General features: G+C 35.4%; 1 protein-coding gene across 1 annotated transcript; it reads right to left on the bottom strand.

The window, feature by feature from the left end:
* Nucleotides 1-10,333: 10,333 nt before the first annotated feature.
* Nucleotides 10,334-20,213, bottom strand: LOC110450997. The gene is made up of 7 exons (XM_021498822.1): nucleotides 20,019-20,213; nucleotides 16,408-16,675; nucleotides 15,901-16,050; nucleotides 15,092-15,448; nucleotides 13,731-14,009; nucleotides 11,149-11,274; nucleotides 10,334-10,832 (listed from the first exon to the last, which is right to left on the bottom strand). Exons 1-7 carry the CDS (start codon nucleotides 20,088-20,090, stop codon nucleotides 10,690-10,692), a joined length of 1,395 nt encoding a protein of 464 aa, XP_021354497.1. The 5' UTR covers nucleotides 20,091-20,213; the 3' UTR covers nucleotides 10,334-10,689.
* Nucleotides 20,214-20,618: the final 405 nt, after the last annotated feature.

Below are 20,618 nucleotides of genomic sequence, written 5' to 3'. Positions count from 1 at the left end.
AACAATGAACCCACTGCAACACAACTTGTCTCATCCCAATTATGCTGACCCCCACCAATACTGACACACTACAACAAAAACTGACTGACCTAAATACAAAGCTGGAATGACCAAACCAACCACTTGCTCAGATGACAGAACGACTGCAGACAATTTGATTACAACGATCTGGCCAACAACTGACTCACTACAACAATGCTTATATGGCCAAACCAACAACTTGCTAACATGACAGAACGACTACAGACATTTTGATTACAACGATCTGGCCAACAACTGACTCTCTACAACAAAGATTGAATGACCGAACCAACAACTTGCTCAGATGACAGAACGACTGCAGCCTTTTGATTTCAACGATCTAGCCAATGTTGGTTGTGTTATTTGTTTTAGAAGCCTCGTCGTTTATCATTGGTTGTGTTATTTGTTTTAGAAGCCACAGCGTTTAGCATTGGTCGTGTTATATGTTTGAGAAGCCTCGTCGTTTATCCTTGGTGGTGTTATTTGTTTGAGAAGCCTCGTCGTTTATCGTTGGTTGTGTTTTTGTTTGAGAAGCTTCGTCGTTTATCATTGGTTGTGATATTTGTTTGAGAAGCCTGGTCATAACCCTACCGCCCACCAAAACCAAATACTCCAAGACAGAAGGCACCGTGTCAACCCTACCGCCCACCTAAACCATCTACTCCAAGACAGAAGGTACCATGTCAATCCTACCGCCCACCTAAACCATCTACTCCAAGACAGAAGGCACCATGTCAACCCTACCGCCCACCTAAACCATCTACTCCAAGACAGAAGGTACCATGTCAATCCTACCGCCCACCTAAACCATCTACTCCAAGACAGAAGGTACCATGTCAATCCTACCGCCCACCAAAGCTATCTACTCCAAGGCAGAAGGCACCGTGTCAACCCTACCGCCCACCAAAGCTATCTACTCCAAGGCTGAAGGCACCGTGTCAACCCTACCACCCACCAAAGCCATCTACTCCAAGATAGAAGGCACCATGTCAAAATGGTATTCAAACAACCTTTATTGGCTTGTCTAACTCAACCATAATACATTTTATCAATTTTAATTCTATTGCGTAGCCTTTGATTTATCTTGTAGAAGAAAGTGTGTATTGTTTACTGCTGAGATGTTTTCTTGTAATTGCAATGAAATGCACCGATGGTATCTCTACCAGTGATAACACTGGGTCAACGTGTTGTAATTTGATTATTCATTGACTAACTTATTCATTAGCCGAGCACAAGACACGTCTGTCGACTCTATCACCCGATTCGATTGTCTACCTCCTGTGACTTATACTGCGGTATTCCGTTGGCAGAAGTTTCCGTGCCTGAGGACGAGGTTGCTCGACTTTCCGTGGACTTTTGCCATTTCATCTATGGATTTACAGTCTTGTGGCATGGTAGATAGCTACAGGAACAGTCCGGTCGTCTTGACAAAGTTTTAAATATATATGACAGTACGAATTAATGCGCGTGACGGACGCAAACATGTTCCTCCCTGGGGATTGGCTAATATCTCCTTGGCTGTGCGCGTGCAGCAGTAACATTCTCTATCAGAAGTACACAATCGACATCAAAGGCAGGACCTCTTGAAACATTCATGTTGATTAGGCGGGGTTTTATTTACCTTTGCGACGCACAGAAGAAAAAGCCACAGCACATGTCATTGTTTCCAAAAGCAGACGACGTCACACGTTGATAGCGGCCAGGCCAGCTTACAGGAGGTCTCTTGCTTAATCAGAGTTGGCTGTCACTCTGTAATAAACGACCCACACCAATTAATTCCGAATGAATTATTGACCATTCGCCACGTACAAGTTTGACGAGATTAACACCAGCGATAAGAAGCCGATATATGTTGTGTATAAACCTCCGAAAGTACATGTGCTTTTTACTAAGACCATAAAACAGCACATAACCCCTGGCTGAGACAAGGTGAGGTAAGCTAGCTAGGAACAGCAAGCTGGCAGTACCATTACACTGACAATATATGCAAACCCACACCTTGGTCCCATTACACAAATGCTCAGTTGCAGCATGCAATGTGGGTTGATTAAAGTCCCATCTTGTGTGAAGCCTGGTGTGAACAAACACTATGTCAAATAGTGGTATGTTCAGTGCATTGGACTGGTAACACCCACAAGGAGGAATACGAGGCACCGAGTCACAAGTTGTCACTGGTGTCCTATATAAGTAAAACGATATAATTATATTGGTTTAGCTGGAAATAAATGTAAATGTATTGATTTATTTATACTGTAGTCCGATTCGTATATTATGATAGGACAATTTAGGTTTATTGGGTTCATTGGACAGAATTGCGTAGCTGTTTTGGTATATTTTGACATTATTTTGTAGATATGTTGGTGGAGTTTGAATCTTCAATGTAGGTTTATTGGTTTAGTTGGACACGGCAGATTTATTGGTGAGGTTGTAATCCCTACTGTCGGTTAATTGGTGTTGTCGAACACCACACCTCTAGTATCCTCCCCTTATAGAGTTGGGTATACTGTACACGTTTTGTTGTCTCGTATTTGTCGAAAGAATCAACCTCGAAATCTCACATGTTTTATTACAATCTTTATGTTTCAATTTGTTCCAAGTCGGACTCAATTTTTAAAATTTGGTTGTAGAAAAAAGTTGGTCTCAATGAAACTTAAAAATAATATCTGTTGTATTTGTCAATGAAATTGATCAGATTAACGTCGTCTGTGCTTATCATTTTTTGGTAATTTCACAGCGTTTAGTCCGTATTACTCCGTCACATCAGTCGACTTGTATAAGTACAAACAAGTATTTTAACAAAGCGTAGCCGAATCGAATCATTTCGCTTCATATATAACAACTAATTGTACATACGTTTACAGCGTAGCCGTATCGACATCGATTTGTGGACATTTCGTACACATTTTACACCTCTTTGTACAAACACTGTCACCTTCATCATACAAATGAACAGTGAAGCGTATGCACACAAAGGTGTAAAATGTGTACGAGTTGTCTACAAAATCAATGTTGATTCGGCTATGCTGTAAGCGTAAGTACAATAGTTGTTATGTATGTACCGAAATGACTCGATTCACCTACGCTTTGTTTAATACTTGGTCATAGATGTGCGAGAGTCTTTGAACCACTCGTCTCGATTTAGATATGGCCCACTGCGGCGTATCCAGAGGGCTTCCTTTATCTGCCGCTTGATCAGATTGCTCTCTCTGTCAAAAACTTTGGAGTTATCCCGGTCAATCACATGATTTTTTTGTGTGGCATGGTCTGTGATATCCGATTCTTTATCTGGGACACCGACTGCTTCCTTTCTGATCTGGTGAATTTCCTACATTCTTGGGTTTCTGTATCTTTCCAGTTTTCCCCAAATCGCCTTCCAGTCTCTCCAATATACGATGCGTCGCAGTTTTTGCATCCGATTTTGTTTAGGTGTTTTATCCTTGGGGTGTACTAGGATATTGCGAAGCGTCTTGTGGGGCTTCATGGCTGTTGCTATGCCATGACCGCGATATATCCTCTGGATGGTTTCTGATATACCCTTTATATACGGCATGACCACTTGACCTTTGGTTTTGTTCTTATCCTTGATTGGCCTGTTCTTGTTCTTCCCCTTACTTTGACACTGTTTTTGTACCCGTTTTAGGGCCCATTCCGGATATGCACATGTTCTCATTGCCCTAGCGATGCCGTTCTGCTCTTGTGTTTTGTCCTGTTGTTTTGTGACTATTTCATTTTTATTAAACTAAGCGTAGCTGAATCGAGTCATTTCGGTACATATATAACAACTTTTGTACATACGCTTACAGCGTAGTCGAATCGACATCGATTTTGTGGACAACTCGTACACATTTTACACTTTTGTGTGCATTCGCTTCACTGGTCATTTGTCTGATGAAGGTGATAGTGTACATATCGTAGTAGTCATCGAAACGTCACATAGAAAACTTTATTGGTGGTGTGAAAAAATCCTTTCATAATCCTTACTTACCAACCCGAAGAAATATCAAAAGGCCTAGGTTTATGATGTGTTGGCCAGTAGTATTCCGAAATGAAGGGTTACCAAATTAGTTCAATGACCAACATTGACCCAATTTCAATATCACTTGGGTCAAGCGTATGAAAATATCTTAACTGGATATTTGGCCTACATCAATCTAATTAAAATTATATCTTCACATCGCTCCCGTTTACTCGCGACATATCAGTAAACGGGAGCGATGTGAAGATATAATTTTAATCAGATTTGGCCTACATCTCTCTTTGTCGGGTAAAGTATTCGACATTGGTTTAATTTGAAAGCTACTTTTGTGAAAGTAATACCAAGTGAGCTATACCGTCCCATTGGGCCTCTTTGTTATGCGTATCTTATTTAAATTTGGGGCACATTATTCATTCGACACTACAGACGGCAGTGGCTGTAGTTGTAAATGTTGTCCGAGTATAAGATGATTTGGTTATTTGGTTGGTACCGTATAGACGTACATATGATCCGATTGAAACACGGGCTCATAATAAGAAGAACACCGTTCGTATGCCAATTTTATCTAATTAGGAGGGCAAAATAAATAGAACGACACGATGAATCATGTAGCAACACTTACATATTTAATACCGAAGTTGATTTAGACGTAAACTTTTGCATGGAAATAAATAAAGTAGACCTATATCCACACGCTAAATGTGCATCAATCCATCTGATTCGGTCTTGTTTTATTGAAATAATAAAACGTATTCATGTGCCATAGTTTTGCCTGTTTTCATAATTATCGCGTAAAGGTAAATGGTTTAACCGTTGCCAAACCAGTGTATTATATTTTGCAATAAATATGCTTATAATCTTTTAAAAATGCTGTTTTTATTCCAGATAAATGGATTCATGTAACAAGATGTTCAAAATTTAATTAAATAATTATTATCATGCAGTACTTTGTCAATGAATATGATTTGTTTAAATAGTGGGCCTACACTTGTTCGGTTAAATTCGTTGCCTGATTTGATACTTAAAACCACCGTGGTTATATAAAACGTAGACATCCAAACAATTGTTTCCCTATGGCTTGACATTTATTTTTTTGCTTACTATGTTTCCCAATGTAGATTACATAAATATATGTTCACTGTCCACATTTCTTTGCCTACTAAGAATAGAAACGGTCAATCATGACCAAAGGGAAATTACTCGTGGAAATCTAATCGCATTCCATCATCGCCTCGTGTATTGTTCTTGAGTCAAGTCATATTTCATTTCTCTGTACCATGTTTGAATCAGTTACGGATAGAAATGTTTTAAGCTCATGTTGAGATCACTTATATATCTTTTCAAGAATGGTTATTTGTTATATGTTGGGAACATTGCAAAAGAACGAACATGTTTAAAATATCAAGGCGTACCTTTGGAATGTGATTCACTATTACACAGCTGACTAACATACGATTTATTTTGTACCATGGCGGTATGGCCAATATTTCTCTTGAATGATTCAGATAGGTATATATTTTAATGTATCGATATGTATTTGTATGACCATATTGTTATAAAACACACCATGTTTATTGTAATTGTATCTTGGTGGTACAACCATATTTATCACTGTAAGTTACTTATATAAATCTGTAACCTTGGTAACAACAAACCACTTCTACACAAGTTAACATACAGTTTTATCGGTACATATTAATCATGTGAGGTTGGTATATGAATATCGGAAAACATAATAAACAATAGAAGCTTTGACCATCCTATCAAGCTTCACTTAATCAAATTATACAACATAAACGTTCGAACTGATGTCAATAGACTATTAATTGACATTTTTCGGGAAAATATACACCATATGAATATATATATATATACTGATATACACCATATGAATATTTATAATAATGTACAGCATATGAATATATATATATATAATGATATACACCATAGGAATATATATAAATAATGATATACACCATAGGAATATATATATATAATGATATATACCATGGGATAATGTACACCATAGGAATATATATATAATGATATACACCATAGGAATATATATCTATATATAATGATATACACCATAGGAATATATATAAATAATGATATACACCATAGGAATATATATATAATGTACACCATAGTAATATATATATAAATAATGTACACCATAGGAATATATATAAATAATGTACACCATAGGAATATATATATAATGTACACCATAGGAATATATATATAATGTACACCATAGGAATATATATATATATATAATGATATACACCATAGGAATATATATAAATAATGTACACCATAGGAATATATATAAATAATGTACACCATAGGAATATATATATAATGTACACCATAGGAATATATATATATATATAATGTACACCATAGGAATATATATATATATTGTACACCATAGGAATATATATATAATTATATACACCATAGGAATATATATATAAAATGTGCACAATAGGAATAGATATATAATGTACACCATAGGAATATATATATATGATAATAATATGATATTAAACACCATAGGAATATATATATATGATAATAATATGATATATAACACCACAGGAATATATATATGATAATAATATGATATTAAACACCACAGGAATATATATATATGATAATAATATGATATTAAACACCACAGGAATATATATATATGATAATTATATGATATAAAACACCACAGGAATATATATGTATGATAATAATATGATATAAAACACCACAGGAATATATATGTATGATAATAATATGATATAAAACACCATAGGAATATATATATATGATAATAATATGATATAAAACACCACAGGAATATATATATATGATAATAATTTGATATAAAACACCACATGAATATATATATATATGATAATAATATGATATTAAACACCATAGGAATATATATATGATAATAATATGATATTAAACACCACAGGAATATATATATATGATAATTATATGATATAAAACACCACAGGAATATATATATATATGATAATAATATGATATATAACACCACAGGAATATATATATGATAATAATATGATATAAAACACCATAGGAATATATATAAATGATAATAATATGATATAAAACACCATAGGAATATATGAATTATCATGTACAACATGGAAATATGATATATATTTCCATGTTGTACATGATAATTCATATATTCCTATGGTGTTTTATAACATATTATTATCATATATATATATATATTCCTGTGGTGTTTTATATCATATTATTATCATATATATATTCCTGTGGTGTTTTATATCATATTATTATCATTTATATATATTCCTATGGTGTTTTATATCATATTATTATCATACATATATATTCCTGTGGTGTTTTATATCATATAATTATCATATATATATATTCCTGTGGTGTTTAATATCATATTATTATCATATATATATTCCTGTGGTGTTTTATATCATATTATTATCATATATATATATTCCTGTGGTGTTTAATATCATATTATTATCATATATATATATTCATGTGGTGTTTTATATCAAATTATTATCATATATATATATGATAATAATATGATATATAACACCACAGGAATATATATATATGATAATTATATGATATAAAACACCACAGGAATATATATAAATGATAATAATATGATATAAAACACCATAGGAATATATGAATTATAATGTACAACATGGAAATATGATATATATTTCCATGTTGTACATGATAATTCATATATTCCTATGGTGTTTTATATCATATTATTATCATATATATATTCCTGTGGTGTTATATATCATATTATTATCATATATATATTCCTATGGTGTTTAATATCATATTATTATCATATATATATTCCTGTGGTGTTATATATCATATTATTATCATATATATATATTTCTATGGTGTTTTATATCATATTATTATCATACATATATATTCCTGTGGTGTTTTATATCATATAATTATCATATATATATATTCCTGTGGTGTTATATATCATATTATTATCATATATATATATTTCTATGGTGTTTTATATCATATTATTATCATACATATATATTCCTGTGGTGTTTTATATCATATTATTATCATTTATATATATTCCTATGGTGTTTTATATCATATTATTATCATATATATATATGATAATAATATGATATAAAACACCACAGGAATATATATATATGATAATAATTTGATATAAAACACCACATGAATATATATATATATATGATAATAATATGATATAAAACACCATAGGAATATATGAATTATCATGTACAACATGGAAATATGATATATATTTATTCGAGTGTGAGTTTTTTTTTAAAATAAACCAGGATGAAATATATTATATATTAAATACACTAGGATAATGTACAAGGGAAACAAGGTTGATATTTCCATTAGACGCGATTGTACGGTTACAGAATTTATAACAATGATAAATGTATTGTGAGGTAAAATATCACAGATACTTGTTTGTTTAAAAAACAAAAGGATCCGACACTTTAATGTATACACATTAGAAAAACGCTTACTTCCTATTATCAGGTGAGTTTAACTTCTTTCCATCACCGGATATTATATTAATACATAGTTTACATTATGGAAAATGGCCTATTATAGGCTTGAAGCCTGCTGTTCAATCCAATTGTTTATCAATAAAAAAATGCTGAAATTGACATTATTGCAATACGAACTTATTGCACACTTTTAAAAAGTTAACAGTTCAAACATAATCATACTAATTGATACAGTTTTATATTATGTTGGGAGAAATGAGGATAATCAAATAAAACAACTCTTAGGTCTATGATACGTGTAGTTTTATATTAAAAAACTCTTTCATGGAAACTCGTACATTTTTATGTTTCACATACATTATATGGTACAACATATTCATCATTTGTAAGCAGTTTTACATACGGTACTTTTTTTTTACACCAGACAAAAAACTGACCGTCATTCCTTAACATATCCGTTTACACATTTGTATTAGCAGCAAACAAAGCGAGTAGAATGTTGCTAAACTGCAGGGTGGTCATTTGTACAATAGGTAGAGTTGGAACAAAAATGGATTCTTTGTGAAAACAACATACACCAGATGTCATCCGATCAACAACCTGTTTAAAATGTTAACACTAAGACTTTAAATATATCATTTGTGCTTCAATCTACTAAAACTCTCACTGTCCAAAAATATCGGCATGTACATCGGTCCTTCTGGCCTCAAACACATGATCAGTAAAACACGTGAGTTTTGCTACAGTAGGCTTGTAAGGCAAACACAAATTCATATTCTGTACAAATGTGAGGATTTATTTTATTAAAAACATACGAAAAAGTTTCTTAAAATCTTCGGCAATGAAGGAGCTGCACGCCAAAAATGTCACTAGTCTTTTAGTTTGTAAGATTTTTTCTCAAACAAGACTTGAAAATTAGAATCATGTTTGTTTTTCTAAAACAATCAGTGAACCTACCACCAATAAGTGGTTTGTTAAATATACAAAAACATGGAACACACAATTCATGCCCGAACTCCTTAAACACAAACTACAGGATCATAAATAATACCCACAATAATTAGTTGGATTAGGTTTGTATAAAACTGTGAGGGCTTTGATATACCAGCTCTAAGTCATATTTGTATCTTTGCTGGACTCTCTGCAGCTTGGTGATTGCAGGTAAACATTTTAATTCATTATATCGAATTAAACAAATTGACATTTTACATTGGCGTTTACATACCCCCCCCCCCCCCCCCCCCAAAAAAAAAAAAAAAAATCCCCCACAAAATTGTGTTTTTTAGCTATTATTTTTACATTAGTTAGGTAATCATTGTAGTGTCAGTTTGTAATGTATGGATGTCTTCGTGAACACTGAGAATATTTTATAATCTAAAGAGTGTATAGTTTTCAATTTTTTACATATTTCTTGTATTACTTAATTATAATTACACATAATTCACTTAGTCAGCCGACTGTAGATTAATATTATTCAAAAATAGAAAATAAATATGTACTTATTTTTAAGCATTTTTTTTTTATTAAAAAATGATATCTTTTTTATTCCTGTTATCTAACGAATTGACACAACATGATAAATTCAATAACAGTCAAAACAAATGAATATTTTACTGTAATACACGGTTTGCAGTATAAAGATACCACAGATAACGCATACATACTTATGTACTTCACTTTACCGACACTTATAACCACCCATGATTCATTTAGATACAGAAATTAAGATAAATGTTCCTAGTAACAATCTGTGCATTACAGAGCATTGTCAGTAAATGTTCCTAGCTTTACAGAGCATTGACAGTAAATATTCCTAGTAACAATCTGTGTATGACACATGATCTTTACAGAGCATTGTCAGTAAATGTTCCTAGCTTTACAGAGCATTGTCAGTAAATGTTCCTAGCTTTACAGAGCATTGTCAGTAAATGTTCCTAGCTTTACAGAGCATTGTCAGTAAATGTTCCTAGCTTTACAGAGCATTGTCAGTAAATGTTCCTAGCAACAATCTAGCTCCTCAAACAAGATTCACATAGTTGTATCAATGATTATGAAAATAACCGATATGTTAATGATAAACAACGTTTCTTATATCTGTCATCTATAACGGTGTCACCGACTGTTTTCTTTCTTCGAATTCTGACGTAACAGCACGAACCGGAAACCAACTGCTAGCAAACCGGAAATGACAAGAGCTGATCCCGATAAGTAGAAGGATGATTCATAGCCATGAGTCGTTTGAGTACTTAGTGCATCTGTTCAAAATAAGTGATTTCAATAATAAAATGACTGAAATAGATATAAAAGATATTAATATGTACACACACCAAGCATCAATGTCCAGAGAAGATGAATGTTTTGCTTCCTAACACGTGGCATTTGTCATGGTTACTTCAATCAAATACAGAAGTACACATCATCAAAAACAAAGCACAATCGGTAAACATGGTATACATTGAAAAATCAGACATGGAATTAAAGTCTACTGTGACAACGGTAACTTTGATAGTAAACGATTAACATGTATATCAATATGTAATGCTAATAAAAATATAGTATGATAATACGTACTACTGGCAGGCAAAGCTATAATAAGACCAACACCGGAAGCTAGCCCTAGGATTCCCTCTACAATCCGAATGCTTTGTTTCCCGAACGCACCAGGTATCACATTGTCAGTCAGTGCGAGGAAAACACCTGTAAATCAAAAAAGGTAAACTTATAAGCCACCTAGCCAAAAATGGTCTTAACCATTAAGTATAAAATATAGACAAACATAATGAATTGGAAAAATGGCTTCTCCTATAAAATAACATGAACAATTATCATTATACTATAAAGAACAAAACCAGATGTCTGTTGTGAAGGGAATTGTAATCAAAGTAATGTATGCTTGTTGCTTTGTGTGTAAATTTGTTTTTTATAAAAAAAAGAAAAATTGAATAATTTTTTTTATATATACATATAAACAAGCAAAACGAACAGAAAATGTGGGGACCATTGTACATGTTGACACCGAGACCAATCCAAACAAAACAGTATACACTGGCAATACGTGTACAAGATCCTTTATACACGATGGAAGGAGAGGACAATGAGTCCTTCTGAAAGTATAATAAGGCAAATAAGATTGACAATTTAGATGCCACAGAGGTGACGCAGGTGTTAGACCGGTACTAGCAGTTTTACCAGGATCGTAAAGACAAGGAAACCTGGTGAACGCACAATTCTTATCACTGTTCACAAATGATATGTCTAATCTATTACCACCATGATGGAGAAATAGCAGTGTCCGTCACCTGAACAAACCCGATTTCCTTTCATCCAAATATGCTACTTCCTTTGCTATCCAGAGGTCGTGGAAAGGTTCTTTAAGCACATCTGACCCCTGTGATTTTTATGCTACATGCTATTGACCAAATGTGCACAGGGAGTCGTTTAAAGGTTTTAAGTAACATACTTTGAAAGTGAGTCAAGTCGTTCATTTAAACAAATTGTATTAGCCCTTCATTTAAGCATGCTAAGTACCACACATATCTGCTCTCTGGTCTTTTTGTTTATTCAGAGTAAGTCGCTCTAAATTTTTTAATCAAGTTTGACCCTTGTGACCTTTAAAGCAAGTCAATGTCATTCATTTGAACAAACTTGATAGTCCTTGACCAAATATCGTTACCCCTTGTACTCTATGGCATTCAAAAGAAATTGTTCGGAAAGTGAATAAATGACGCCGGATGGACGGACAGACGAGGGATGCCGCTCTGTGGTATAAGCTAGCTTGGTCATTCGGACCAGAACAACTTAAAATGTGTAGTATACGTGAAGTTTAGCCTGATTGTTGTACCATCGTTCTACCATTGTCACGTCCTACTAGAAAGCTGAATGACACCTCTTTTTTATGTCAGTGTGTCATGGCATTAAAATAGAAAAAAATGAGCCACCAAACTAACAATATGTAAGACAACGGCACAGACACGACACATACAATTTACCACCCTCACCTGAAGACATTCCAAACAGACACGACACATACAATTTAGCACCCTCACATGAAGACATTCCAAACACTACTGCGTACACTTTATAAAAAAGAAAAATTGAATAAAAAAATACATATATTTATAAACAAGCAAAACGAACTGGAAAATGTGAGGAACATTGTACATGTTGACACCGAGACCAATCCAAACAAAACAGTATACACTGGCAATACGTGTACAAGATCCTTTATACACGCTGGAAGGAGAGGACAATGAGTCCTTCTGAAAGTATAATAAGGCAAATAAGATTGACAATTTAGATGCCACAGAGGTGACGCAGGTGTTAGACCGGTACTAGCAGTTTTACCAGGATCGTAAAGACAAGGAAACCTGGTGAACGCACAATTCTTATCACTGTTCACAAATGATATGTCTAATCTATTACCACCATGATGGAGAAAAAGCAGTGTCCGTCACCTGAACAAACCCGATTTCCTTTCATCCAAATATGCTACTTCCTTTGCTATCCAGAGGTCGTGGAAAGGTTCTTTAAGCACATCTGACCCCTGTGATTTTTATGCTACATGCTATTGACCAAATGTGCACAGGGAGTCGTTTAAAGGTTTTAAGTAACATATTTTGAAAGTGAGTCAAGTCGTTCATTTAAACAAATTGTATTAGCCCTTCATTTAAGCATGCTAAGTAACACACATATCTGCTCTCTGGTCTTTTTGTTTATTCAGAGTAAGTCGCTCTAAATTCTTTAATCAAGTTTGACCCTTGTGACCTTTAAAGTAAGTCAATGTCATTCATTTGAACAAACTTGATAGTCCTTGACCAAATATCGTTACCCCTTGTACTCTATGGCATTCAAAAGAAATTGTTCGGAAAGTGAATAAATGACGCCGGATGGACGGACAGACGAGGGATGTCGCTCTGTGGTATAAGCTAGCTTGGTCATTCGGACCAGAACAACTTAAAATGTGTAGTATACGTGAAGTTTAGCCTGATTGTTGTACCATCGTTCTACCATTGTCACGTCCTACTAGAAAGCTGAATGACACCTCTTTTTATGTCAGTGTGTCATGGCATTAAAATAGAAAAGAAATGATCCACCAAACTAACAATATGTAAGACAACGGCACAGACACGACACATACAATTTAGCACACTCACCTGAAGACATTCCAAACACTACTGCGTACACGGCCACCCAGGCCACCTTGTCCAGAGCGGGGACCTGTAAGGTCAGCAGTCCGCACGCTATGTTGACCGGTCCAAGCATCTGTAGGATGTCCACTAGACTGAACATTTTCCAGAAGACGAGTGCCAAAAGTCCTAATAGATTTCCAACAAACGGCAGGATCACGATTACCCGTACAGAGAGATCAGCTCCGAACTGCTTCGTAGGGTCTTCCAGTAGTGAGGAAAGATCGTACCGAGTAGTTGGTATTCCTGGAAATAGACGAAAATAAATACTTTTCTATATTTAAATATAACATTATGGTCAAACGAATCAGACGCAAAGTTTGTGACCTTAACCGGATAGACTATTACAATTTGTAAGTACATTAAATCTCTTTGAAGGTGATACATAAAACATGAAGTGATAGTATGTCGAGGAGGCAGACCTTAAATAATTTGTATTTCCTGATCACATTTACGTTTAAGAGAACAACAAACAGCTGTTAACTATACTCCCTGTACAGATTTATCTCTTATTCTAAAGCGATTTTTCTGTCTGTCCCTATAGTAAGCTTTTTTTTCGCTGACTTAAAAATTCACGGAAATGTTATTATTTGACATTCAATAAGTTTACTCCCCAAGAATATCGGTCTTGCCTTCGATTTTGGGAAATATTTTATTATGAATACGATGCAACATATCAATACCTAGTACATAACTATCTTAACAATAACATGACAACAGTAATATGGTTACCGCCAATTTATGTAAATAACATCAAAGTGATTTACTTTGTAGTTTATATTGATATGTATTCGTTATGTGATAAATGTTCACTGTCCTCGTCAGAACTAGGGAATGCGTCACCAAAACTATCATTACGTCATACGTCTAGACCAGATTCATAATAAGATGTACATATCAACACATCAAAAATCATGCCTTTTTTTGTCATTTGTTATTTCAATCTCAATCTCGATGTCTATTTCATTATGGTTATAACAGCTTTCAGCCATTATGTGATGACCTCAAAAATAACTAGCTTATTTCTTTTTTAAGTTCATTTCTGAACAGTCAAATAATAACCATGTGAGTTAGTCATGTGCAGTGTGATGACATATTGTCACAAATTCACCAAAAACAATTTATTTATATAAACATTAATTTGTAATTTAAATGGAATTACAAATGACGACCAAGAGGTTTTTGTATTTATGCTGTATACATAAAAGCTGCCTCAGATATTTTATGCTAAACACGCAGTTTGCTTGAGGTATATATGGTATAAAAATAAAAGCGAAATGCCAAAATGAAAGAAAGATACGGATCTGAGATAGTAACAAGATACACACCTATTTGGTCCAGGACATAAACAAGTATCAACAAATAGAGTGTCACGCCTTTAAACAATGAGAAATCCGACAACCCGAGCAGACGACCAATAACGCCGCGAGTGACGTCAGCTTTGATTGTCTCTAGTGGCTTCAGAAGCACACAAGCGGCCCCCGCCACCACCATCACGACCAGCTGGTACCGATACAGGATCCGCCAATCAATTTCTATATCCGGTACCAAGGTGAGGCTTGCAAACACGATGGACGACACAGATTCTGCGGACCGCACCATCACTAGATATCTAAGTCGATGTTTAGTAAAGGTTTCAAGGATTGGAACGATGACTGTTAATGATAGAAATGCGAAACCAAGACCTGAAAATAGAAAACAACAAACATCACACAGCGTTTTGTCAGAGTTTGTTTTGCTGTTATATGAGTTTGTCATATCAATGCTGCTTTTATTTTCTACAAAACGTTTTAGTACTGACAACTTAATGTTAAACTGCATATTGATACAGAGTTAAATAAACAAAAACAAAACAAAACAACTCCATGAAGTTAATGGCTTATACTTTTAGTTTAATTAATTATTTACCTTTAGTTACCAATATATTTAAATGTTTGAACGTGATCCATTAAATATTTCTATCTCAAAATCAAGTTGGTTTGGCCTTTCAATTAACAAATCGTCCATTAATTGCGAAAAATAATTAACTGCATTAAAAAAAATGAAAAGAGACAAACATATTCATCAATCTTAAACGTAGGCTGTGAGTAATTAATCTAAAATAAGAGAAGCATTTGGTACGGCTTTAATCGACTACCTGCTACTCCCCCGACCAGAAAGGTAATGGTTCCCACTGCCACACGGGGTACCCAGGAAGCTATAAATAGCCCGAGGCCGACAAGGGAACATCCGATGATCCCCACGATACGGTAACCCATGCCTATCATAAGGAGGGATGCAAACGGGACTAGAAGGGTAAAAAGGACAGGATTTCAATTAAAGTTACTACAATAAAATATTACAACTACACATTGGAAAAATACGATAGACATTAACACTTTATCCGATGGAACTTGTATATGTATTATCATTAATGCTTCATAATCGCTATTACTCGTAAGACTCTTAGATGAAAATGACTTTATTTTGCCTTTTTTCAGTCAAATAATAGCGATATTTTGTGTACTGATGTGGACATGGAAACTAACACTGGGACACTCGGATGTGTTAAACAACAGTTACTTACTTTTATATAAATTCGTAACTCTTTAATTTGGAGGAAATAAAGAAATGATAATGAATACAATTTGATGGCTGACCCTACCTCCCAAACGTCTGGTGATCAACAGTGCCATTCGTATGGTGTCTGCTTCGTCATTGCTAAGATCTGATTTAATTTTACCCAGCACAGCCATAGAGAACACGACAGACTGGCCCAGGTTTACTAGTATACACCCGACCAGGATCAGGTTCTTCCTCCGCCTCACATTGGCTACCTGGGGTACCTCTACTGTATCCGCTGGCTCACCAGCTTCACTCCCGCTTCTGGTAGGCATATGTGCAGGGGTTGGCCTACCCACTCGTTCATAGCCCTTTAAGAAAATGGAACGATTTGATGTTGAATAGAGAATAATGTTACTGTTATTTACTAATTAATGTCTTCATTATCTGTTACTGTAATTATTTGTGTCTAATCTATCTTCGATAAATCGAAACAAGGATGCACCATTCTTCTCGCCATCTATATGTCAACCCAAGGCATGACAATAATAGTCACCTAACTACCAAACTATGACATTAACCTACAGTACGACAATGATGGTCACCTTACTACTAAACTGTGACATTAACCTACAGTACGACAATAATGGTCACCTCACTACCAAACTGTGACATTAACCTACAGTGCGACAATGATGGTCACCTCACTACTAAACTGTGACATTAACCTACAGTACGACAATAATGGTCACCTTACTACTAAACTGTAACATTAACCTACAGTACGACAATGATGGTCACCTTACTACTAAACTGTAACATTAACCTACAGTACGACAATGATGGTCACCTCACTACCAAACTGTGACATTAACCTACAGTACGACAATGATGGTCACCTCACTACCAAACTGTGACATTAACCTACAGTACGACAATGATGGTCACCTCACTACCAAACTGTGACATTAACCTACAGTACGACAATGATGGTCACCTCACTACCAAACTGTGACATTAACCTACAGTACGACAATGATGGTCACCTCACTACCAAACTGTGACATTAACCTACAGTACGACAATGATGGTCACCTCACTACCAAACTGTGACATTAACCTACAGTACGACAATGATGGTCACCTCACTACCAAACTGTGACATTAACCTACAGTACGACAATGATGGTCACCTCACTACCAAACTGTGACATTAACCTACAGTACGACAATGATGGTCACCTCACTACCAAACTGTGACATTAACCTACAGTACGACAATGATGGTCACCTCACTACCAAACTGTGACATTAACCTACAGTACGACAATGATGGTCACCTCACTACCAAACTGTGACATTAACCTACAGTACGACAATGATGGTCACCTCACTACCAAACTGTGACATTAACCTACAGTACGACAATGATGGTCACCTCACTACCAAACTGTGACATTAACCTACAGTACGACAATGATGGTCACCTCACTACCAAACTGTGACATTAACCTACAGTACGACAATGATGGTCACCTCACTACCAAACTGTGACATTAACCTACAGTACGACAATGATGGTCACCTCACTACCAAACTGTGACATTAACCTACAGTACGACAATGATGGTCACCTCACTACCAAACTGTGACATTAACCTACAGTACGACAATGATGGTCACCTCACTACCAAACTGTGACATTAACCTACAGTACGACAATGATGGTCACCTCACTACCAAACTGTGACATTAACCTACAGTACGACAATGATGGTCACCTCACTACCAAACTGTGACATTAACCTACAGTACGACAATGATGGTCACCTCACTACCAAACTGTGACATTAACCTACAGTACGACAATGATGGTCACCTCACTACCAAACTGTGACATTAACCTACAGTACGACAATGATGGTCACCTCACTACCAAACTGTGACATTAACCTACAGTACGACAATGATGGTCACCTCACTACCAAACTGTGACATTAACCTACAGTACGACAATGATGGTCACCTCACTACCAAACTGTGACATTAACCTACAGTACGACAATGATGGTCACCTCACTACCAAACTGTGACATTAACCTACAGTACGACAATGATGGTCACCTCACTACCAAACTGTGACATTAACCTACAGTACGACAATGATGGTCACCTCACTACCAAACTGTGACATTAACCTACAGTACGACAATGATGGTCACCTCACTACCAAACTGTAACATTAACCTACAGTACGACAATGATGGTCACCTCACTACCAAACTGTGACATTAACCTACAGTACGACAATGATGGTCACCTCACTACCAAACTGTGACATTAACCTACAGTACGACAATGATGGTCACCTCACTACCAAACTGTGACATTAACCTACAGTACGACAATGATGGTCACCTCACTACCAAACTGTGACATTAACCTACAGTACGACAATGATGGTCACCTCACTACCAAACTGTGACATTAACCTACAGTACGACAATGATGGTCACCTCACTACCAAACTGTGACATTAACCTACAGTACGACAATGATGGTCACCTCACTACCAAACTGTGACATTAACCTACAGTACGACAATGATGGTCACCTCACTACCAAACTGTGACATTAACCTACAGTACGACAATGATGGTCACCTCACTACCAAACTGTGACATTAACCTACAGTACGACAATGATGGTCACCTCACTACCAAACTGTGACATTAACCTACAGTACGACAATGATGGTCACCTCACTACCAAACTGTGACATTAACCTACAGTACGACAATGATGGTCACCTCACTACCAAACTGTGACATTAACCTACAGTACGACAATGATGGTCACCTCACTACCAAACTGTGACATTAACCTACAGTACGACAATGATGGTCACCTCACTACCAAACTGTGACATTAACCTACAGTACGACAATGATGGTCACCTCACTACCAAACTGTGACATTAACCTACAGTACGACAATGATGGTCACCTCACTACCAAACTGTGACATTAACCTACAGTACGACAATGATGGTCACCTCACTACCAAACTGTGACATTAACCTACAGTACGACAATGATGGTCACCTCACTACCAAACTGTGACATTAACCTACAGTACGACAATGATGGTCACCTCACTACTAAACTGTGACATTAACCTACAGTACGACAATGATGGTCACCTTACTACCAAACTGTGACATTAACCTACAGTACGACAATGATGGTCACCTTACTACCAAACTGTGACATTAACCTACAGTATGACAATGATGGTCACCTCACTACCAAACTGTAACATTAACCTACAGTACGACAATGACTGTCACCTTACTACCAAACTATGACATTAACCTACAGTACGACAATAATGGTCACCTTACTACCAAACTGTAACATTAACCTACAGTACGACAATGACTGTCACCTTACTACAATGTCTACAGTACGACAATGATGGTCGCCTTACTACCATGTCTACAGTGTGACAATAATAGCCAGCTACCTACCAAACTTTGACATTTAAGGTAAGAAAACAATGGTCACCCATTACAAAACTCTTTGAGATATAACAATAGTTTGAAAAGAAATGGTCACCTCAATACCGATCAACATCACATTTATCTACATCATGATAATAGTTCTTGTCAACTGAATGTCAAGTAGACTTGGATGATAGTTTGAGAAAGCTTACCTCTTGATAATCATCGTCAGAATCGTCCAAACGTTCCGGGCTCGTGCTGTGTTGGTTGACGTAGGTATTCATTACGTACAGTACCTGTCTATGACCATGTCAGTCTCAATAACTACATATATTATAAAGTTACTGATTCCAGCATGTAAAATAAAAGCATCGAACAATAGACAACGAGTCGAACCCTGACGGTGATGTCATTGCGGAAGATTTTATTGACCTTGTAACTTACACATAAGTATACGCAGATATCGGCGAAACGTTCAAATTAGCATGTACATGATATTGTCGTAAGGCCTGGGAGGTCATCGGAAGTAAACTTCCGGTAGTCTCTGCCGATTAGGAACGTGATATCATAAAGATGCGTGTATTGATTTACTTGAGAGGTTTTCACTTGCACAAGTCAACCACCGATTGGATTTTGTTGTATAAATGTATTGAGCCCATTTTCATTATGGAATGAGTCATATGCTTATAGCTAGAATTGTATATATTTTTTTATCTTTCCACGTACATTATTTGTATAACCATAGAATTGTATCTTTTTTTTATCTTTCCATGTACATTATTTGTATAACCATAGAATTGTATCTTTTTTTT

Source organism: Mizuhopecten yessoensis, unplaced genomic scaffold (assembly GCF_002113885.1).
Source record: "Mizuhopecten yessoensis strain PY_sf001 unplaced genomic scaffold, ASM211388v2 scaffold603, whole genome shotgun sequence".
In the NCBI taxonomy this organism is placed as follows: Eukaryota; Metazoa; Mollusca; class Bivalvia; order Pectinida; family Pectinidae; genus Mizuhopecten; species Mizuhopecten yessoensis.
The sequence above is the reverse complement of the archived record's forward strand: the minus strand, read 5'-3'. Positions and strand labels throughout refer to the sequence as shown.

Excerpts from the sequence above, each read along its gene's own strand:
- LOC110450997 (XM_021498822.1), bottom strand. The coding sequence starts at position 20,090 with ATGAATACCTACGTCAACCAACACAGCACGAGCCCGGAACGTTTGGAC. Across the intron at positions 16,051-16,407 it reads GATCACCAGACGTTTGGGAG|TCCCGTTTGCATCCCTCCTT; the intron begins GTAGGGTCAGCC and ends TTACCCTTCTAG. Across the intron at positions 11,275-13,730 it reads AGTGTTTGGAATGTCTTCAG|GTGTTTTCCTCGCACTGACT; the intron begins GTGAGTGTGCTA and ends TTTGATTTACAG.